General features: G+C 43.4%; 1 protein-coding gene across 1 annotated transcript in view; it reads left to right on the forward strand.

Moving 5' to 3' along the window:
• Nucleotides 1-7,475: 7,475 nt before the first annotated feature.
• P3H2 (prolyl 3-hydroxylase 2) overlaps nt 7,476-24,099 on the forward strand; it is a 122,910-nt gene continuing 106,286 nt past the window's right edge. The window contains exon 1 of the mRNA XM_042460953.1: nt 7,476-8,064. Within this exon, the coding sequence (XP_042316887.1) occupies nt 7,648-8,064 (417 nt within the window). The 5' untranslated portion in view covers nt 7,476-7,647. The remainder of the gene's footprint in view (nt 8,065-24,099) is intronic.

Consider the following 24,099-nt stretch of genomic DNA (forward strand, 5'->3'; position numbering starts at 1 on the left):
AAACCATGCTACACAGAACAGCCATCATGCCAATGCGGCTAATGGCCAGTTTCATTACCCACATCTGAAAAAATTTGTTATCTCTAGTGTTATCGAGTATGGTCTTATATAAATTTTGGGTGCCATGCGATCTGAAGCTATGACCCCTGACTGGCCCCACAGCTAGCCGCCATTACCCTAAGAGCGAGTTGACCACATAGCCTGCAACTCCTTGCTAGGCCTGGTCACAGGAAAAAAGGCAGATTTCAAACCTTTCAGCAAGCAGTTTGGGAGTTGCCATACTAGTTTCATAAGCTGCCCAAAGCAGGAAGACAATAGCAGTAGCTTCCTCCTTTTGAGAGCCAGTGATTGACTTAATGGCTCGGCCATCGAGATATTTGTCCCCTCCTGAAAAGTGCCAGACCTCTTCTTTGTGTATCCATTGTGTAAGTTTCAGCTTAGACAAAGATAAAGTCATCAAGCCTTTGTTCACAAAGTTTCTGACCCCACTTCCAACCCTCCAGTGGGCTTGTTGAGCTTTGAATTCCAAACCTGAAACCTTGCTTGTAGAGCATCTCGCTCTGAGCTTGAGTTCCTGGAGCCTTGTGCTCTGCTGAAATCACTTGAGCGAAGCCAAGCTCACTGTCATTCGGGCCTCTAGTTAGCTTTGCCTGCTGGAACTCAGTTCCTAGCCACTGCGGTTGCCGCTTCCCTTTTCGTTCCCACGGCCGTGTCTCACCATCCACCATCCCTCGCATCCATGGCTTTGGAGAAGACTCCTAAGGTAAATATCCCAACGGTGTCTCTATCCTTTCTCCTTTACTCCCAAACTCACCCCTCCCTTGCTTTAGCATGGAATGTGTGTGTGCATGTGTGATCCCCTTTTGTTGTGTGGCTTTAATAAATGTTTTATATTTTAATTGCATCTCATTGACATCTGAGTCTCTGTTTCTTGGGGTTGGACACACCTCTTGTAATATTTGAGCTAATTAAATTCCCCTGATTCGATCCTTCCTAACACTAGGAATTATCTAGGTCCTCCAGCACAACTCTATGGTATGTTTCTAAGTCCTCTGTATATGAAGTTCGAACTGTATTCAAAATTTATTCATAATTTGGGCCTTTTTCTGTGCAAAATTCATATACGGCTCTTTTCCAAAGAAAAAAAGCATTGTCTGCACAGGAATTTTTTTTCCTGCACAGAAAATATTTCTGGGTGGAAATATTCTCTTCAGCACAAAAAAATTGTTTATTGCACAGAAAATGCTGTTTTCTGGGCAAAATCAATCACAGACTAATTTTTCATGGACTGTCCCTAAGTGCAGTATTTTCTGTGCAGGAAATTCCATAATATTATTTTTTTGGTACAGGAAAAAGAAACCTGTTTTCTGTGCAGAAAAATACTGTTTTCTCCGCAAGACAACTTTGTGCAAATTTTGCACCGTATAATTTTCAAAGTGCTAAGATTCTTGTCAGTTCAGGGTTCTTCTTGTCAGGGCTTTTTGATACTTGAAAAACATATTTTTTCAATCATTTTTGAATATTTTCAGATATTCTTACTTTCCCTATATAGGTGAATCAGAACCAGAACAAGATTTGTACATGGGAGTCTGAGGTCACAGTGAAACCCAATGGATTGTTTCAAACAAGGAGGATGACTCTCACTTTAGTTGACACTCTGATCCTCATTTTTCCAACCTTCATTTTGCTTCTTCCTCTTTCCATATCCATTTATGATTTATTTTAATTTGTTTTGCTTGACAATATACAAAATATTTTATATTCTCTAACACATGCATCTTTATTAGCAGTTTCCCCATTATAATGTACCTTTGCATGTCATTTCCATTTGCATATTGCATTTAATGCACTTTTTCACCATGTTCACATTTTTTCAGATTTTGTGTGTATTTCTTGACCAGAAAATTACACAGCAACATTTGGAGATGTCTGACAATCAAAGTATATGAGTTTGAGATAATATATTGGCTTCAATTGTCAGTCCCCACTAGAGTAGATCCATTGGATCCATTGTTAAATGGTGAGTCAACATAGGTAAAGCCAATGAATTCAATGGCTTTACTTTAGTTGGGACTAACCAATAGGATTTAGTGCCCTCATATATTTCTATATTGCTTCCCAGCTCACAAGGGCACCTGAGGCAACGAACAAGTAAATGCAATTAAAACAGTACAAATACAAAACTTTTAAAAACCCATTAAAAGAATCTTTGAATTTTTTTAAAAAAACAATGTAAAAAACAATTGAAAAATGCAATTTTAAAATGGTTAAAACAGAGCAATTCCAAACATTAAAGGCCGTACAGAACAGCACTGTTTTAGCCAGAAAAGAGTTGGTGTTTTCACTGGTTTTAGAAGTACAAATTATCCAAATGTCACTAAAATGTGAACAGAATAAATTTCTCCCCCATCCCTATGTTCAAGGAGGTGTTTGGATTTGGACTCCCATCTTTCGAAAAGGAGGAACTTTTGCATTTTGCACACTAGGAGGTGAAAGGGAGCTCATGTACTCTTTCTCTTTTGGCACATCACACTTTATGTTCAAATTAGTTGCACAATTCTCCTGCAGGGAACTGCACACTAATTTCAGGATCAGGAAGAATTCACAAGAGATCTCACCTTCTGCTGTCTTATTAATTACTTCTCATGTTTTAATTTGCTCTGTGAATTTTGCACGTATGTAACTAAATCATCTTCTGTTGTCAATACTTATAGCCTACTTTGGCCATCAATGTGCAATGTTCATACAGATTGAGTCTCTCTTATCTGAAATGCTTGGGGCCATCCTTTGAATTGGGTGGTAATCCCACTCTGATTTGCAATCCATACCAGGTTCTGGTCTGTTTCTCCAAAGAAAGTTCAGCATCTCAGGTAGCTCACACAAAGTTCATACTAAAACCCAGAGCAGATTAGGCTGCACTTACATGCATGTCACCAATTCCATCACAGCAGCCCAAACATGATGACATCCAGTTGCACACAAGTAATTCATCTCAGTACATGATTTTTGCATCAGATCTAAAGGGAAGTGGTTCACTCACCACCATCATTTTTAAGTGAACCAGTATAAAGTCTGAGAAGTGAGTATATGCTGTTAGATTTTTTAAAATAACCTCCATACCTGATATTTATGTAAAATACAGAAACTATAAATAAGAAATAACTAGAAAAAATATAAATTAAAAAAACCAGAACTGCACGTTTTCACATAAATATTTTAGGTAAATTTGGCAAAAAAAGTGAAGTCCAGGACCAAAGGCGGCTTCCATAACTACAAACTAAAGACATTTACAAAAACTCAAAAGAAGCATTTGGAGTGTGTTTCATCCCTTTCAAATGTTGGGTGGTATGCCTTCTGATATCGAGGCCCTAACATGCTTTCTCAGGGACAAATTTGCAAAGGTGTTTGTAAACTTTCTGTGCTGATCTCGGTTCTGCAAAATGCATTTTGAACATATTTGTTTGGTTTTACGCCAGCAGAGTTCAGTTAGTTTCGTCTGCTCAGTGCCTCTTTCCATTTAACATGGAGGATTTCAAAAATTGATTCCGAAACTCTCACATTCACGTTGTAACAGCTGCCATTTCCTTCCATATGTTCTTGTCTTTCTTCTTCTGTCTTATCAATGAGCACAAGTTATCAGAGATGAATTGCAGCAGGTGTGCTTGCCTTAAAGGGTGAGCACATGAGCATGCGGGAGAAACCTGGTATGTAGGAGACAGAACATGACTTTACATTCATTCTCTTATGTGGGGTTATGCAACATCCTATTAATGAATCGCCATGTTACACAATTGAATACACATATTTGTATCATGTGCAAGCATGCACAATGGCACTATACATGTAACATTGCTTTTGGAATCTTGATCTAATTATGGGCATTCAACGTTGGACAAAAATGCCCACCTGCTTCCCTCATATTGTATATGTTACTACAGGAAAAGAGATTCAATGTAAACATTAGGAAGAACTTCCTAACAGTAAGAACTTTTCAACAATGGAACACACTCCCATGGGACTGGATGGCCCTTGTGGTCTCTTCCAACTCTATGATTCTATGGAGTGTGGTGGAGCCTCCTTCTTTGGAGATCTTTAAACAGAGGCCATCTGTTAGGGGTACTTTATGTCTTCCGGAATGGCAGAAGAGGGTTAGACTAATTGGCATTAAGTACAATTTTAAGCATTTGTCTTGCTTAGAGTTCAATAAGTATACTGCAAACCAACAAGGCAGTTTAGTGAAGATATGTTAATCAGAAAAATATGGCTGAGTACATAATAAATATGGCTGGGTACACTGCCTTGGTCTACTTCCTCAGATGCATGGAGTGGAGAGTCCCTGGAAGAAGATCATCTATGAAAATTCATCCTACCGGTTTCTTTCTTTCAGTTAGTCTCAAATGTGCTGCTAGATCCCTTTGCATATAGTAGTAGTAATGTAGTACACCATAAAATCATAGAGCTGGAAGAGACCTCAAGGGCCATCCAGTCCAACCCCCTTCCAAGCAGAAATACACTATCAAAGCCCCCCGACAGATGGCATCCAGCCTCTGTTTAATTACCAATATGACACCAGCCTTGATTTTATTTATACAGCTGAGCTTTTGTAGATAAGAATCCATGAACAGTCTTATTTAAGAGTGATTTTTTTCCTTTGCTTGCCACTTGCCTTTCTTTTGCAAAAGTCCATTGAGTTGCAAGAGTGAACTTTCTGGAGGAAAAGAATATATAGCCATATATCTATATTGTTCGCAAAGTAAAGCCAGAGATATATACGTCATAAAAAAGGAAAAGAAGTTTCACATTTGGTGTAGATTGATTGTGACCTGAGTAATGTTTTGGCAGTTCAAACCCCGTGGAGGTGAAAAGGGAAAACTCCAATGAGCGAGTGAAATGTACGTGCAGTTGAAGGATGTCTGAGCGTGCCGTTTTGTGGATCCCTTCATTTGACCAGGTCTATTCCCTGGTGATTTATTTGGGGCTGAGAGGAGAGATGCTCAGTAGACAAAGAGGAGAGCCAGGAGAAGACAGAAACAAAAATTCTCCAAGGTGTCCTCAAAACAGTTTGATTCACGGCAGAGAAAGCCACCTGGCATCCATTCTCTCCAAGTGGGGACGGTCCAAGGAGCAGCTTCCAAAAAACAGGCAATATCTATGGGGGAATTTTCTTGGCTTCATAACTACACTCTGTCCCACCCTTTTGAATCAGAATAGAGTATTGGCACAGAGATTGTGCTCTTCTCTGCACCCAGATAGTTGTAGTTGTAGTTCTTTCGTAATTTTATTCTGGAAGGAAGCAACAAGTAGTTTCAGTCAGTTTCCTCCTGCAGCAAGATAATCTTTGAATACTGTTGTTGCTGTTGTTGTGTGCCTTCAAGATTTCCAACTTATGGCAGTCGTACGACAAACCTATCATGGGGTTTTCCTGGCAAGATTTGTTCAGAAGAGGTTTGCCCTTGCCTTCCCCTGAGGCTGAGAGAGTGTGACTTGCCCAAGGTCACTCAGTGGGTTTCATAACTGAGCTGAGAACTGAACCCTGGTCTCCAGTCATAGAATCATAGAGTTGGAAGAGACCCCAAGGGCCATCCAGTCCAACCCCCTTCTGCCATGCAGGAACTCACAATCACAGCATCTTTGGTTGTAGTCCAACACCCAAACCAAAAACAGAATTAAAAGCGTCACATGAATACAACTTGAATACAACAAGTTAAAGTCATAAAAATCATTAAAAAATATTGTTATTTTTTTAAAAAAATAATCAAAACATACTAAAACAGTATGTTTGTAATGGTTTTATAAAACATGCAAAATAAACACCCAAATAATAAGTCTTTAAAAAAGAGGCTGGACAGCTCCCTGCTGGGGATGCTCTACCTGGATCAGGAGTTGGACTTGATGCCCTCAAGGGATCCCTTCCAGCTCTTGGAGTCTATGATTCTATATGAAACTTCTATCCCACAACCCCTCAAGATGATACATGAAGGGGACCCTCTTTTGGAAGGCAGAAGACGCCTGATAGTGCAAATGTTTTGGAAGATGTACGAACCTGATTTCAGAAAGCCAAGAAAGTGATTTTAATATCTTCTGATGCATTTCCTCTAGAGCAACTTAAGGCTGGATTTAGCTGATCTCTAAACAGAACAATAAGAAAAATAATGACATAAAAGGAATACAAAGCAGCCTCTGATGCAGAAAAGAAAACACACTGAACAGGGGATCTGCAAACAGGAAGGTTTCAAATGAGGAACAGAAAACATAATTATGTTAGGACCTGGTGCAGGAAGCCCTGTGGCAACGGAACCACGTTCCCAACGGAATGAGATTTATCACACTTAAATTCTTCCACAGTCATAATGAACATGGGATAATTGCAGTGCTATTTAAAAGAGCAGGGCTGCAGGATGGAAGCAAAAGAACCTAACCATGGAAGTTATTTGGACAGCTGTCTGGGTCAGGGAGGTTTTAGGTGCCATCTCATTATTATTGATGGATTGGATTTATATCATTTATGGGATTCAAGGTGGTATCCTTCCCCCCCCCCCCCCCAGCAATGGACCTTTAAGAAGTATATTGTCCATGAAAACTGAGGTTCCATTTAACTCTCAGCTTTGGGGAGTTACTTCATAGCCAAAGAGGCTGGTGGTTCTCCTGGCATGGTGAATCCACTTCAAACTGTAGTCCAAATTTGGAAGGGCTTATCTGAGGTGTAAAATGCAACCCCTCCTGCCCCAAACCCCAGGTCCAGGGAAGTAATAGTGCCACTCTATTCTGCTTTGGTCAGACCTCGCCTGGAATATTGTGTCCAGTTCTGGGCACCACGTTTCAAAAAGGACATTGAGAAACTGGAGCCATGTGTCCAAAGGAGGGCGACAAAAATGGTGAAGGGTCTGGAAACCATGTTGTATGAGCAGCGACTAAGGGAGCTGGGGATGTTTAGCCTAGAGAAGAGAAGGTTAAGAGGTGATGTGATAGCCCTGTTTAACTACTTGAAGGGATGTCATATTGAGGAGGGAGCAAGCTTGTTTTCTGCTGCTCCAGAGAACAGGACCCAGAAGAATGGATGCAAGCTCCAGGAAAAGGGATTCCAGCTCAGCTTTAAGAAAAACCTCCTGATGGTGAGGGCTGTAGGAGAATGGAAGATGCTGCCTGAGAGTGTGGTGGAGTCTCCCTCCCTGGAGGTCTTGAAGCAGAGGCTGGATGGCCACCTGCCATTGGGGATGCTTTGCTTGAGAGTTCCTGCATGGCAGAAGGGGCCCTTCTTGGGGTCTCTTCCAACTCCAGGCTGAGCCTGGCTCGGCTGAAGGGGAGCCAGGAGGAGCCCGGTGCAATGCCTGGCGCGATCTTTCGGGCGGACAGCAGGGGGAGAGCCAGCCCTGGCGGCCTCCCTGGCCCTCCTCTTCCTCCTCCTCGGCCCCCCTCGAGGGCCGGGGAGGCAGGGCCAAGGCAGGCAGGCAGCCAGCCGGCAAAGCAAGGCAAGGCAAGGCAAGGCAAGGCAAGAGCCAGACGCCGGCTCCTTCTCTTCTGCTTCAGGAGCAGCCTCAGCAGCCTCAGCTCCGTCCGCCCCGTCGAGGCTGCAGACCGGGACCTCCGCCTCGGGAGACCCCCTCCCTGCCGCCCCGAGGCCCTCCCGGGGGCTTCCCTCGGGGGAGGATGGGGCCGGGGCTGCTCGCCCTCTCCGTGGTGCTGATGGCGGCGGCGGAGGCTGGCTGCTCCTGCTCGGGGGGCTCCCCCTTCGAGGCGCTCTACGCGGCGGGGCTGGAGGCTCACTCGCGGGGGGACTTCCAGGGGGCGGCGCGGTGCCTGGAAGCGGCGCTGCGGGCCGAGCGGGAGCTCCGCCAGAGCCGCCTCCGCTGCGGGCTCCGCTGCCGCAGGGAAGCCCCGATCCCCGGGCCGCAGGGCCAGGAAGGGAGCCCCGACGCCGCCGCCTGGGCTCCGCTCCTCCGCCGCGCCAGCTGCCTCCGCAGCTCCTGCCCCGAGGAGGCCCTCCGGGCGCCCGCCAGCCAAGAGGTCCGCGCCGACTTCCAGCGCCGGCTGCCCTACAGCTACCTCCAGAGAGCCTACCTCCAGGTCAGCGGAGGAGGGAGAGGGCTCCGGGGAAGAAGGGGCTGAGCATGCAGCCTCAGCGGGAGTGGGCACTGTTGGCAAGAAGAAATGGGCCACTTTGGCAACTGACCAGCTGCAGTGGGGAGAAAGGGGGGAATGGGCAGCTTGGGAACTTGCCTCTGCCCTTTGACAGCTGACCCAGTGCATCAGGGAGAAAGAGGCGCAGTTTGAAGACTGGTCTTGGGGGGAAATGGGCAGCTTGAGAACTGATCTGGGGCAGTTGAGAAAAACTTTCTCCCAGTTCAGTTGGGAGAAAGGGCTTGAAAAGCGATCGGGGTGCAGCGGGGAGAAAGAGGTGCAGTTTGAGGATGGAGCATGTGGGGAAAAACATGCAGCTTAAGAACTGTTTATATTCACTTGGAAAATATGTGCAGTTTGAAAACTTATCTGGTGCAGTGGGGAGAAAGAAGTTCAGTCTGAATACTGAGCATGAGGGGAACATATGCAGCGTGAGAAGGGACTGTGTGCAGCTGCAGGGGGAAATGTCTAGTTTGAAAAGTGATCTGGTGCAGTAGAAGAAAGAGGTCCAGTCTGAATATTGAGCATGGGGGAAATGTGCAGCTTGAGATCTGATTAGGTGCAGTTGGGAAAAAAGGTGCAGTTTGAAAAGTGATCTGGTGCAGTTGGCAGAAAGGTTTTGGATAAGGATCATAGGGCAGTGCAGAGAAAGAGGTGCAGTCTGAATACTGAACATGTGAAAAAAGGTGCAGCTTGAGAACTGATTGTATTCACCTGGACAAAAATGTGCAGTTTTAAAACTCATCAGGTGCATTTGGGATACTGAGCATGGGGAAAATGTGCCTCTTGAGAACTGATTGTGTGACATTGGGAGAAAGAGGTGCAATTTGAATACTGAACATGTAAAGGGGGATACTGTGCAGCATGAGAAGTGATTGTGTGGGGTTGGGGAAAATGTGCAGTTTGAAAACTGATCAGGTGTGGTTGGAAGAAAGAGGTGTCTTTTGAATACTGAGCATGTGAAGGAGGAAATGTGCAACTTGAGAAGTGATTGTGTGGAGCTGGAGAGAAATGTGCAGTTTGGAAACTCACTGGATGCAGCAGGGAGAAAGAGATGCAGTTCTAATACTCAGCGGGGATGGGGATGGGCCACTTAACAATGGACTGTGTGTATGTAGTTGGGGAAAATGTGCAAACTGATCAGCTGCAGTTGGGAGAAAGAGGTGCAGTTTGAAAACTGATTGGGTGCAGCGGGGAGACAGGTGCCATTTGAGTACAGAGCATGTGAAAAAATATGCAGCCTCAGAACTGATTGTGTGGAGTTGGGAGAAATGCACATTTGGAAAACTGACCAAGTGCAGGTGGGAGAAAGAGGTGCAGTTTGAGAAGGGATCGTGTGCAGTTGAGAAAAGGTATGCCCTTTGAATCCTGGTCAGGTGCATGGGAAATGTGATGTCTTAAAACTGTGGTGTGGTTAGGGAGAAACCACACATTTTGAAAACGAATCATGTGCAGTTGAGGGGAAATGTGCAGTTTGAAAATTGTTGAGGTGCATCTGGGAAAAAGCTGTCATTTTAATACTGATTTGTGCCATTGGGGAAAGAAGTGCAATTTGAATACTGAGCATATGAGGAGGAAAAATGTGCAGCTTGAGGACTCATTTTTGCAGTCATAAAAATATGCAGTTTGAAAACTGATGTCAGTGTAGTTGGGAGAAACAGATGCACTTTGAAAATGGATGATGTTCAGTTCAAGGGAAATGTGCACTTTGAAAACTGTTTAAATGTACTTTGAAGAAAAATATACACTTTCCTCAGCATGCAGCTGGGGGAAGATGTGCAGTGTAAATACTGAGCATGTGAAGAGGGAATATGTGCAGCTTGAGAATGCATTTTTTGCAGTCAGAAGAAATATGCAGTTTGAAAACTGACCATGTGCACTTGGAGAAATGAGAGAAAAAATGGACACATTGGCCGAGAGACAAGCTTGGGTCCCCTCTGCATGAGGAATTTGGCATTCATGATGCTATACAACACAAGGCCATGTGACCATAAAATGTTTATTAAACACTCCAGTGGCCCTGACTGGATTCCTGGTGTCTCTTATACAGGCATAACTTCCATTGCAGAAGTGGTTGGATGTTTTTTTGTCTGATGCAGAAAGCCAATATTCAGTTCTAGGTTGTAGTAGCATCTTGTGAGTGCATGTACCAATGTGTACACAACATGTGCATGCTCATTGTATGCCCTTGTGGCTGCACATTTGGTTGTGCATTCATTTACACATTGTGATGTGTGTTGGTTGCCTATTAATTCCACATGTGAGATCTCAGCCAGTGTTTTTCAGCCTTTCCTGTCAAAAGCTGAAGGCCAGTTTCAAAGAAGTGCCTAGATTGGCAGGATGGATTTGATGAGGCAGCAGAAATGGTGTGAGTGTCATTGAGATGGGATTTACACTGGCAAATTGGCACAAATGCCACTGCCTGTTCTGTCCATTAATAAACAATGGCAAATTCATTACTAATTTGTGGCTGCCTTGTAGAGAAATGCTTTTTACTCCTGTGGAGAAACTGTTCCAATCTGTGATATAAGCAAGGAACAAAACAAGGTCTGGATTGCTTTAGCTTTTTCATATGCGGTGAGGAATTGTACACCTGGAATATGCTTTTTAACTTCTGAATCTTTTGCACCAAGTTCTCTAAGCTGCTGCCAGACTACAGAATTAATACAGTTTGGCACTGCTTCAACTGCCATGGCTCCATTCTATGGAATCCTGGGATTTGCAGTTTGTTGTGGCACCAGAGCACTCTGCCAGAGAAGGCTAAACATCTCACCAAACTGCAAATCCCAGGGTTCGATAGCATTGAGCCATGGAGGTTAAAGCAGTGTCAAACTGCACTAACTCTGCAATGCAGATGGAGCCCAAGTCGTTTCTGACTTATGGTGACCCTAAGACAGACCTATTGCAGGGTTTTCTTGGCAAGATTTGTTCAAAGAAGGTTTTCCTTTACCTTTCTCTGAGGCTGAGAGAGTGTGACCAGTCACCCAGTGGGTTTCTGTGGCTGACCAGAGATTCAAATTGTGGTCTCCAGAGTCACAGTCCAATTCTCAACTGATTATAATCACCACACTTGAAGACCTGTTGAGGGTGTTTAAAATTATGGAATGGTGAGAAGAAAGTGGTTCACAGGAAGTTTTGCCTCTTTCTTTTGTGATGGCCAGCCAAGATCACTCTCGAGAATGAGGAGGAGGAGAGCTCCCTCCAGATGCAAGGGCTGATTGAGGCAACGCCAGGTGTTAGTTCTGCTCTGCCAGGCCCCAGCTGTGCTTTCCCCAACCCCAGAGCAGGAGGGTCCACCAGTCCTAGTTCGAGGAAAGGCCTTCTATGTGCCACAAGCCGAGTGGTGATTCAGGAGATGAGGCATGCCTGCAGAGTACTTTCTTATCTCAAGAGAGAAGGTCCGGAGTGCTTGCAGGCAGCAGATCCAGGAGGATTGCAGAAAGACAGTTAGCAAACCAGCCTCAGGTGGCTCGAGGGAGAGCTTCCCTGATTTAAGTGGAAGAGAGGCTTGAGTTTGTTGCTAGAGTTTATTGCATGAGCCCTTGGTGTGATTGCTGTCGCTCTAGCTCCAGACACCTTGTTACCTTGCTACCTTGCTACCTTGCTACCTTGACCTCGGACCGGACCTTTGTTATCTCTTGGCTATTGTGACCTTGGACTGTTTTGACCACGCTGCTTTCTGGCTTCCTGACTTCGGCTCGTCTTTCGGCACGCTTGACTTTCTGCAACCCCGACACCGGCTTGTTTCCTCGGCTTGCTCTTTGACTGCTTCTCCACAAGGTTTGTTTTGCCTACACGTGTTGGCTGCAAGCTTGGTTATCAGCATAAGTAAGAGATTGCTGGCAGCAATCCCGGACAGTGATATTACAACCCTGAGAGGGAGATCTGCTGATGCAGTGGGAGATTCAAGATACATAAAAGGATATTTTTTCTTTCAACAATGCATAGTGAAACACTAGAACACACTGCCACTAGATGCAGAGATTGCTGCCAGCTTGGGAGATGTTGAAAGGTGATCAAATAGACTGATGAACCTTAGCAATCATCAGTGGAAAACTGTGATCTGTCCTCCTCAGATCTATGAGACAGGATAACACTGGTCTACCATACAAGGTTGTTGTAATGGTAGCTGATGTAACAAAGTTGTTGTGCTTCATATGCACCTCATTTGTGCTTCATATACATGTTTTACATATAGCCTGAAGGTAATTTTATACACAATATTTCTGACACATTTCTCTTTTACATATTTGTTTACATTACAATATTTTCAACTTCTTTCCTCCTTACACTTCTTCAAATTATAGATCTATACATCCTTGTAATATATATATATATATATATATATATATATATATATATATATATATATATTGTTCAGATTCTTTTTCCATAATTTATATCACTGCAACATTACAGCATGTCAAACTATATATAACTTATCCATTTATCTTAAGAGTACACTCTTAATTATTTGGTATCATATATGACTGAACATTTTGTTACACAATATTTCTAATAATATTGTGCATGAAACAAAGTTTGTGTACACTGAACCATCAGAAAGCAAAAGTGTCACTCCCTCAGCCATCCATGTGGACAGTTTTGGATTCTGGAATATTTCCAATTTTGGATTAATAAGGGAGATTCAGCCTGTATGGCTTGCAAAATCAGGATGAGGTTGCTTGAGGGCTTTTGAAACCCCCCCCCCCCCCGTTCTCCTAGCTTACAACACCTTCTGGCCACTATGCATGCAGGCACACATTGTGAATGGATGCAGAATATGCAGTGTACTTGCACATGGGTCTGCATTGTGCATGCATGTGCATATGGCTGTGCCTTAACTTCCAGAGTTGATGTCCAAATTTGGCATGGCATTTCTGTCCAACTCACGGTTGGCATCGCACAATTAATACATCATTCCACATGGGGAGATTTGCGCTAAGTATAGGATCTCAGCCAGGTTAAGCTGCTGGTCTTTGGAGGTAGACTTCCTCTACACAGAGAGGTTCCATGTAATGCCAATGGCTGATACTTTTGAGTTTTTGGAAAGAAGCAGTCCAGTGCTGGTGGTGGAAAAAAATGCTATCGAGACAATATCGTCCTGACTTGGAACATTTACAAAACCCACAGGGTAGGTTTGCACTGGGATCATCTGATTTCCGTTATTAACTTTACTAACACCTCTTCCTTTTCCCCAAAGATCCCTTTGCAAAGAAAGGGATTAGGTTTTTATTTTCCTCTGTAGCAGACCTGCTGGGAAGCACGAGGCTTCTCTTTCCACCCGGTCCACCTCACCCCCCTTGCCACCCCCCATTAATGTTTGGAAAGCCATAGAGGAAATGAGTTTAGCCTGAACATCCTGTCGGCTGTCCTGAGCAGTTGCTCCCTGGGGGTGGGACCTGGACATTTGTTTTCTTTGTCTTGTGGGAGAGAGGCAAAGGCTTGCAAAGCCATGAGCATTTCCAGGGAGAGGGAACAGCAAGAAAGGCACATTCTTCTCTCTCTTCCCACTGACCTTTCCACTGCTTTTTGATGCATGTCCTGGGATGGCCTGATCTTATGGGAACCTCCCTCCACTGCTTGGGGTGGCCTTTGCACAGAATGAAGAAACCAGAAGCTCTCCTGATCTGAGATCTTGCAATGTTTTTGCAGGAGCCTCTGAAGCCGAAGTCTGCAGTGTTGTCTGTGTCATATACACTTGTGATTCCCCTTGCAGATGCAGTTGTGCCTTTCTGACTGTTGTGCAATGGACATATGGTGTAAGTTTTGCCCACAAGTGTAAGCAATTCTGCATGGGCATAAATCTGGTACAGTCTTCTCACTCCAGACGATATAGAAGAAATGGTTGGTCCCTCCATACTAAGGGCTGATCATTGGTACCACCTTCTCACTCCGTACAGAGCATACAGATCAGGTTGGTTCCTCCGTACCAAGGGCCAATCAGATGCATTTTTGCCTTTCTTATTGTTGTGCAATGGATGCATGGTGTGAGTTGTGCCCACAAGTGTAAGCAGTTCTATGTGGGCATAAATCTGGTACAATCTTGTCACTCCAGACAATACAGAAGAAATGGTTGGTCCCTCCATACTGAGGGCTGATTGTTGGTACCGTCTTCTCACTCCATACAGAGTATACAGATTGGGTTGTTCCCTCTGTACCAAGGGCCGATCAGCAGGAGGAGCTTGGACCTCTGGGTTTTGACACTGCACTTTGAGGGAATTATGCAAAGTGCAAAGGTACCTCCCCCCAAATTTGGATCATATTAAATCCCAGAGTAGATACCCCACCCCACTGATATAGAAGCCACCAAACTCTCTTGGGAGGAAATGAGCATAGCAAGCAGAGCACCATAGCTGTCTGGGACTGTTGCTAGAAGGGAAAACTGAGGCAAAATCATCTGTTCCTAAGTGTGGTAACCTAATCTTAGTGCATTGGCCAGTTTATGTTTTGGACAGGAAATATTAAACTTTACAGGTTTAGTCTCCCTTATCTGGAATTCCAAAGTCCAAAATTGTCCACATGGGTGACTGAGATAGGGACACCTTTGCTTTTTGATGGTTCAATGTACACACCTTTTCTTTCATGCATAAAATTATTAAAACTATAGTGGGCCCTTGGTATCTGCTAGGTTTTGGCTCTAGTGCCTTCCATGGATACCAAGGGCCCACTGTAGTTTTAATAATGTTGTGTATGAAAGAAAAGGTGTGTACATTGAGCCATCAGAAAGCAAAGGTGTCCCTATCTCAGCCACCCTTGTGGACAGTTTTGGATTTTGGAATGTTTCAGATTTGGCTCCAGGGCCCCCCATGGGTACCAAAATCTGTGGATATGCAATGGTATCCTTTATATAAAATAGCAAAATCAAGGTTTCTTTATATATTTTGGGAATATTTTCAAGCCGTGGATGCTTGAGTCTGTGAATAAAGAATCTGTGGATATGGAGGGCTGACTGCATTGTGTATAAAATTAACTTCAGGCTATGTGTATAAGGTGTGTATATGAAACATAAAGGAATTTTGTGTGTAGACTTGTGTCTTCAAGATACTCATTAGGTCTCTACAAATATTCCAAAATCTGAAAGACTCAGAAATCAAAAACACTTTTGGTCCCAAGCATTTCAGATAAGGTAGACTCAATCTGAAGTAAAAAGTACTTCATATATGTGAAAATTGCCCTGATAGACAGTGCTGATATATAGGACAGCTGAACCATCTGCAAGAGAAAAACAGTTTTAAAAAACAACGTAATAACTTTCATACTCCTGATCCTAAATTAGCTGATGATAGATTTCTGGCCGGCCTTTTTGTTTCCTGAAAGTTAGCCTCATGGATATGATCTCCAGACCTCACAATGTTGTGGGATTAGCTGAGCTTCTCATTTAATTGGGGGCACTTTTGAAATTGTGCAGCTGGACAGAGGTGGGACTCACCCAGTGCCCACATTAGTGATGCCATTGCAATGCATAGGCAAGGCAATTACCCCATGCTTTTTAGAATTAATGGGCAGTGGAGGAAAATCTTTCAAGGAAACAGTGTCCACAGTAAATCTCAGCGAAAGACATCATAGTTGCTTTCCCCACATCTCCTTTTCTCTCTCCCAGCCTATGTATTCTCATGCACACCCAGATTAGACACCTCAGTTTGGAAGGAGAGCCAGAGTGACCACTTGGTCGCTGTCTCCTTGAACATATACTGCCACTATAGTGATGTGATTCTTCACTACTTTTTTCCTTTGAAGCAAGCAAAGAGTAACATTTGCAATTTTCTTCCTGCTATGAGAAAGTCATTGAAAAATCACACAGTTTTCAAAGCCTATTCTCAGTTTGGGATTTAGTCTATGCAAAATTTGCATAAAATGCAGTTTTTCCTGCAGCAGAATATGCTGTTCCTTGTGCAAAACCAGCCACATGGAAAATCTGTGCAGAATAAATTCCCAGTTACATTTAATCGCTGGTCTTCCAAATGTCCTGTCTTTATGTTGTAAAGTTAATCATTATTATTAACAACTTCTACTTACTTTACTTTATAATTAAATATAAACTCAAAGTTTTATATCTTATTAGAGTTCCTAAAGAAATAATTATCATTAAAAATGTTATTTTCCATGTAGAAAATGCTATTTTTTTGTGCAGAAGATGCTTTTTTCTGTGCAAACCAGCCATGTGCAAATTTTGCACAGAATAAGTCCTGAATTACAAATGCCTTTGAAAATGGCATGGTTTAGGAAGACTTTCTTGCAGCAGCGAGAAAACTGCTGAAATTACTCATTGCTCCTTTCACAACAAAACTCAGTGAGGAATTACATCCCTATTTCAGCCTTCTATGAATCAGCAGAAAGCTTGTCCAACAACAATAAACAGTTTCCATGGGAAAGTTTAAAAGTTTAATCGGGTACGCCTGCTGCATTGTTTACTGTTCTTGTCATAGTTTTAAATGACTTTACATTCTTTTAAAGTTCATTTCTTTTTAAATAATATGGTAACGTACGTATTATTTTTTTTTAAAAAATAATTATTACTCTTTTTTTTAATTCATGTGCCTTGTTTTTAGTTCTTGTTGTGAGCCACCTTGAGTTGCATTCAGGAGAAAAACAGGGTATAATTAAGTAAATAAAACAAACCAAAATAAAACAATCCATTAAAAAAATCCGCCTGCCAACTGATAAAAGATTTAAGAATTGTGTCCAGTTCTGGGCACCACAATTCAAAAAGGACATTGAGAAACTGGAGCGTGTCCAGAGGAGGGCGACTAAAATGGTGAAAGGTCTGGAAACCTTGCCCTATGAGGAACGCCTTAGGGAGCTGGGGATGTTTAGCCTGGAGAAGAGAAGGTTAAGAGGTGATATGATAGCCCTGTTTAAATATTTGAAAGGATGTCACATTGAGGAGGGAGCAAGCTTGTTTTCTGCTGCTCCAGAGAACAGGACCCGGAACAATGGATGCAAGCTACAGGAAAAGAGATTCCACCTCAACATTAGGAAGAACTTCCTGACAGTAAGGGCTGTTCAACAGTGGAACAAACTCCCCCGGAGTGTGGTAGAGTCTCCTTCCTTGGAGGTCTTTAAGCAGGGGCTAGATGGCCATCTGTTGGGGATGCTTCGATTTGGATTTCCTGCATTGCAGGGGGTTGGACTGGATGGCCCTTGTGGTCTCTTCCAACTCTATGATTCTATAATTCTATGATAAGTGCCTTCAATATGTTTCTGACTCATGGTGACCCGAAAGTGATCATGTCAATGTGGTTTCCTTGGCAAGAATTTATCAGAGGCCTTCTTCTGAGGCTGCTAAGAGAGTGAGGACTATAGAATTCTAGAGTTGGAAGGGATCCCAAGGGCAATCCAGTCCAATCCTCTTCTGCCATGCAGAAAGACACAATCCAAGCACTCCCAACACATGGCCCTCCATCCATCCTCTGTTTAAAAACCTCCAAAGAAGGAGACTCCTCTAACTTCTGTGGCAGCCCAAGATGATCCTGTGGATTTCCATAGATGAACAAGGATTCGATTCCTGGTCTCCTGATGTTGTAGTCGAACACTCAAACTATTACACCACACTGGCTTTGCGTTCAAGTTGACTCCAACGTATGACAGCCCTCTCCTAGGCTTTTTGTGGTCAGATTTCTTTCGAAGAGGTTTATCACTATTGCCTTCCTCTGAAGCTGAGAGGGTATGACTTGCTCAAGGTCACTCAGTGTTTCTCTATGCCTGGACAGGGATTCAAGCCTGTTTTCCTGGAGTTCTAGTCCAACATTGAAACCATTACCTTGTGCTGGTGTGACTTGCCCAACGTTACATAGAGAGTTTCCATGGCTGAATAGTGACTTGAACCCTGGTCTCCCAGGGGTCCTAGTCCTGCACTCAAACCACTGCACTATGCTGCCTCTTACCTGGCACAAAATATACTGGCTAAGGTTGTGTAAATCTTAGTGGGCCAAGCAGTGGGAAGAGTCATGCATTGACTAAGCTACACAGACCTTCTGTTGGATGGCAGTGTTCATAGAATCAAAGAATCATAGAGTTGGAAGAGACCAAAGGGCAGTTCTATGAAACTGAATGTACAGCCAAATGCACAACTGCTAGACCACTGGCATGTGCATCAGATATGCATATGCATCCACATTTGCACTGCATGTGCTGTGTGTGTGTGTATCCCACAATAAATCCCATTAAATATCAGTGGGCCAAGCAGTGGGAAGAGTCATGCATTGAGTAAGTTACACAAGCCTTGTGTTGGATGACAGTGTTATGAAACTGAAAGTGAAACCAAATGCACAACTGCTGGAGCACTGGCATGTACATCAGATATGTGTATGCATCCACATTTGCACTGCATGTGCGGTGCATCCCATGGCATCCCATGTTCAACTTTGCTTCTGCAAACTTGAACTGAATACAGGCATTCCACATCAGACAAAAATGTCCCGACGCTTCCATAGGGGAATTTTCTCATGTACAAGTTTTCAACTATAGACCCGCTAATGGCTTTTGTGCTCAGGCACACTTAAGCAGAACTGAGAAGGTTTGTTGAATTTGGATAGTATTTGGGGAGTCAGAAAAGGTCTCTGTGGCTTCACTTTGGCATGGTGGGATGGTTGACCACTCTGGTAGAGCAGAGGCTTTAGGGCAGGTATGCTTAAAACTGCCTTGGAATTTGTCACTTGATACTCCATGAGGAGGGCAGACTGCTTGGTTATAGACTTGCAGCATTTATATCTTGTGTTTCTAGAAGTGAACATTCGGCAACAAAAAGCCTCCAATGCAACACAGAATACAAAACGAACAAGGGCATCAAAGAACTAAAGCTGCATAAAAATCAAAAACAGCTAAGAATTTTTAAACAGTATTTTGTTGTTTCAACTGCAAAGGGATCTTGTAGCACCTTTGAGACTGACTTAGCAAAAGACGCTGTGGCATAAGCTTTCCATAGCCTTGTATTCCTCTGTTTTTATACTTGTTGATTTTTCAATGTCAGCCCCATGTTGAAGATATGACAGTAGTGGCACTGGAGTGTGGAATTCTGGGATCTGGAGTCCCCTAATAGTAACTTTCTAAGTTCTGGAGATTCCCAGCAAAAATAAACAGGCCAGAGCTCTAAGGTGTCAAGGAAGGCTGGAAGGCCAGTTGCTCTGCTCTTCAAAAAACTAAGCCCTGGGGTTTTTGGGTGTTGTCCCCCCCCCCCCCACACACACACACTGAAATTACATTTGCTAAATTAACTTGAAGCTCCTCCTTTGTTCACTGTCCTTGTTTTTCCAAGTTGCAGGCTGAGAAGGAATTCTTGCTATCCATTGGCTTCTCCTTCTTGAGTAATTATGCACAGACAATGGGAAGTACTGTGGGGAAAATCAGAACTCCCAGGCTCCTTCTGAGTTCTTCTTTTAGCAAAATACTCCCTTGGCATTTGCAGTAAATACTGCGAGCAGGATGGTTAAAATTAATACAGGACAGAAATAAACCTTAAGAAACTGAAGACGCTTCAGCCTGGCTCAATGAGTCATGGAGGGCACTGAGCTGCTTGCACTGAGCATCCCAGAGGTTTAGACAATGGTGAATCAGTCTGACACTTCATGTCTGGCTTCAGGTTGCCCCAGAAATTCAGAGATGGCTGCATTTGGAAAGAGACGTAGAAGCCAGGATCCTGCATGAAGGAAACAGGGCATAACCTTACACTCATGGAGTTATGCAACAATTGTGAAATGCTGCTCCATCAGTGAATTGCAGTGTCTTATGCTTGTCTGTGCAAATGATGTTTGTGTGCAATGCACAACTGTCTGTGTAATGTACAGTCGCCCCATCTAACTCACAGAGTGAGATCTGTGACCTTGAATATCCATGGAGGGGCAACCTATAATATTTTTTAATGGTTGCGTGCATGGGGACACACCTAATTCAAGCCTATGGGTGGAATGGAATGGATCCCCCACAAAAATGTAGGGCCAACTGTACAATGCATTTCTATAGGGACACCATGGATTTACATGCCCACTGAGCAACCCTGGAAGTTAACGTACATATGTATCAGGCACCAGCTGGATTCTAGCCTCAAATTGCTGACTTCCGAAATGTACAAATGTGCATCCCAAATGCAGCCAGTCTATAATAAACATGAAATGTCTCCCCTTTCTACATACACTCTGACTGCCTTGATTTAACAGGGACAGTCCCAATTAATCCTGTGCAGATTCACTCTTTCAGCTGGTTATAAAATGCCCCTGTTTTTCTCCCCTCTTCCCATTTCCCTTGTTTGTCCTCACCTTATTTCAGTTGCTGCAAAATGAGTTAAAATTGGGGAAAGTAGTTTGTGTTTCATTAACTCAGCAGAGCAGAGAGAAGAGGAAGAGGCAGAATCTATTCCTACCCAGTTGGCTCAGGCAAAACAAACTTTTGCTGCCTCTACTAACTTGCTTTCTCTACTAACATCAAAGCATATTGGTTTGAAAGTTGGACCATGATTCTGGAGACCGGCGTTTGATTCCCACCTTGGCCATGAAACCCACTGGATCACCTAAACAAGTCACACACTCTCAGCCTCAGATTAAGGCAATGGTACTCCTTTGAACAAATCATACTGAGAAAACCCCAGGATACGTTCACCTTAGGGTCACCTTATGTCAGAAATGACTTGAAGGCACACAAATACAACTATTTTATCTATTCTTACTTTTTGATAACTTTTACCCGCCTCAATCCTCAAACGGGAGAGATGGGATACAAATATATTATTATTATTATTATCATTACCTTTGTGGCCACATTCTGAGGTCCCTTGAGAACACATGTCTCATCTTTCATCTGTGAAGTGTTGGAGGGTATGCTTCTATCTGTTCTTCATAGTGAAGCATCTGAAAAGAGCCGTAGATTAGTTGTGATTTCACCCCAAATTATTTTTGGATGTGTGAACAGAAGAGCAGCCCAGAATGTGGGAAACTTAACTTCTTTGGGGACTATAACTACCAGGAGCTCCCAGCCTATGCTGTATTGGTTGGGAGATAATGACAGTGGCAGTCCAAAAGCAAGAGTAGCTTTCCCAAGATCTGAAGCTGCCCAAATGGATCAGAACTGGACTGGAAATAGAAGTAGACCTAGGCGTCATCTGCACTGCAGAATGAGTGCAGCTTAACACTGCTTTATCTGTCATGGCTCAATAGCTATAGCAAGTACATTTCTATACAACTCATCAGTGAATTAACATTCCCTAAGCAGTTTACAATGTGTAAGCCAATTGGCCCCAACAAGCTGGGTACTCATTTTGCCAATATACGAAAGGATAGAAGGCTGAGTGGACCCTGGAGCCTTGCCTGGGATCGAACTCACAACCTCATGGCTGCAGTACTGGTATTTAACCACTGCACCACCAGGGCTATGGAATCCTGGAATTTTTAGTTTTGTGAGATGTTTTCTCTGTCAGGGAGCTCTGGTGCCACAATAAACTAGAAATTCCAGGGTGCAATAGCATTGGACCATGCCATTTAAAGTGCTGTCAAACTGCATTCATTCGATGGTGTAGATGCAGACAGAATCAGAGAACAGGCTGAGCAATGGAGAAGATTTCAGCTGCTTCCTAAAAGTAGCTGGAAGCCACCAAAGGATTTACTTAAGATAGGAAAGCATGCGTTTTGAAAATTCCAAAAACTCAACACCAAACATCATTAACAAGCCCCACCACAGAAAACTTGCATCAAAGACATTTGATTCAGTTCCTGTGTGATTACAGCCATTAAAACAGCTACTTGGCATCTTCCCACAGACTCCTGCTGTGTTGTTCACCCTATAAAATGGCCTTTTTTTCCTTTTTGGACTTGGAGGGCATGGGAATCTCAGGCCTTTAGGAACAAATGTGACTACCTTGGAGTCACAGGGCTGTAGCTACAGGAGGGGATACAAAATTAAGGCATTTCGTCCCCCACTCCCATGAAATTGCCACCCTTCCATTTAAATTTTCTAGCAGTTCCCAAATTTCAGGCATGTTAAAGATGTTAAAGATTGTTCACATATTGTTCACATCTATCCTGTTGAAATAGAGCAGTTTCACACTGCTTCAAGTGTTGCAGCTTGATCCTTTGGAATCCTGGGATTTGTAGTTTTACAAATAGCTGTCTCTGCCAAACAGTGCTGTCCATGGTTTCAGCTATCTACTGCGGGTCTTGGAACGATAAGGGCGGGGGGGGGGTTGGTACCGTAAACTTTGTTTTAACTGGTTTAACTAGTTTTAATTTATCTGTTCTTAACTGAGAGATGGTTTAATTATTTTTAGTCTTTTTAGTTTTTGGAATTATTTATTGATTTAAATTGGTTTTATGGTAAATTGCCCTGAAATCTTCAGATAAAGGGTAGGATGTTGTAACTCAGCCATGCAAACCTGCTGAGTGACCTTGTGCATGTCACACTCTCTCAGCCTCAGAGGATAGCAATGGCAACCCCTCTCTAAAAAAAACCCCTGCCAAGAAAAGCCGAGGATAGGGTTGGCTTAGGGTCACCACAAGTCAGACAGAACTTGAAGGCAAAACAACAACAGAAATAATACAAAAGAACCAGTGTGGTATAGTGATTTAAGTTTTGGAGTGTTGGTTTGAGTGTTGAGCTCTGGAGACCAGCATATGATTCTTGCACAGCCATGAAACCCACTTGGTGACCTTGGGCAAGACACACTCTCTCAGCTTCAGAGAATAATAATAATAATAATAATAATAATAATATGTTTTATTTATATACCACTATTCCAAATATCATAGCGGTGAACAGCAAGTAAGCTAATTAGCAAGTAAGCTAATTTGCCCCCAACAGTCTGGGTACTCATTTTAGCGACCTCGGAAGGATGCAAGCCTGAGTCGAGCTTGGGCTCTTTTGCTGGTCTTGAACTCGCAACCTTATGGTCTTGAGTGAATGGCTGCAGTACAGGCATTTAACCACTGCGCCACCAGGGCTCCAGAAAATGACAATGGTAAACCTCCTTAGAAACATCTTGCCAAGAAAACCCCATGATAGGGTCGCCTTAGGGTTTCTGTAAGTTGGAAGCAATCTGAAGGCTCACAACAACAACAATAACAACAAGAAATACATACATACATCTCTGGCTTTTCTTCGCGAATGAAGATTCAGGAAGGACTCATCCCTCGCTTTCTACAAGCGTGTTGATGACTATAAAGGCCAATCTGAGATAAACAAGTCCAGTTGCAGAAAGCACAGCAGAATGTCTCCTTGGGTGATGTTTCTGGGTTGTGGTTCTTTCTGCGTTGTCATTTCTCTTTGAAACTCGTTCGGCGTGAGTTTTCGAAAAAGGCTGCAGCATCATGGATAGTAAGTCTCCATGCCTCCCGATGCGAGGCCAGGGCAGACCATTGTTGGTGATCAATTTGGCCGAGCCTGAGATGTTGTTTCAGGGAGTCCTTGTATCTCTTCTTTGGGGTGCCCCTCTTACGCTGACCCATGGCGAGTTCACCGTAGAGTATTATTTTTGAGAGGTGATGGTCCTCCATCCTAGAAACGTGACCTGCCCAATGCAGCTGCGTCCTCAATAGCATGGCCTCAATGCTGGTGATCCCTGCTTGCTCAAGGACAGCAACATTTGTCACATAGTTGGTCCAGTGTATATTTAGAATTGTGCATAAACAGCACTGATGAAAGCGTTCGAGGAGTCGTAGGTGTTGGCGATAGGTGACCCTTGTTTCAGATCCATAAAGGAGAACAGACAGTACATATGTAATCCTTGTCACTTTGAATACCAGAATTCCATAGGATAGAGCCATGGCAATTAAAGTGGAACCACTGTACTATAACTGTACAATTTTTCAAATACAACGAGAGAGACAGCTTTATATACCAACTTCCAGAGCCTTCCAGAGCAGTCCGGCCAGAGAGAGGAGAAGGAGAGGAGCTGCTTGACAGCCATTTGGCAGCCATTTTGAGACCGTGTGCTTGAGACCGTGTGCTCATTGCTGAAGGGGAGGAGCTTCTGTGAGTCACATCTGTGAGTCACAAGGG

Source organism: Sceloporus undulatus, chromosome 3, assembly GCF_019175285.1.
Source record: "Sceloporus undulatus isolate JIND9_A2432 ecotype Alabama chromosome 3, SceUnd_v1.1, whole genome shotgun sequence".
NCBI lineage: Eukaryota > Metazoa > Chordata > Lepidosauria > Squamata > Phrynosomatidae > Sceloporus > Sceloporus undulatus.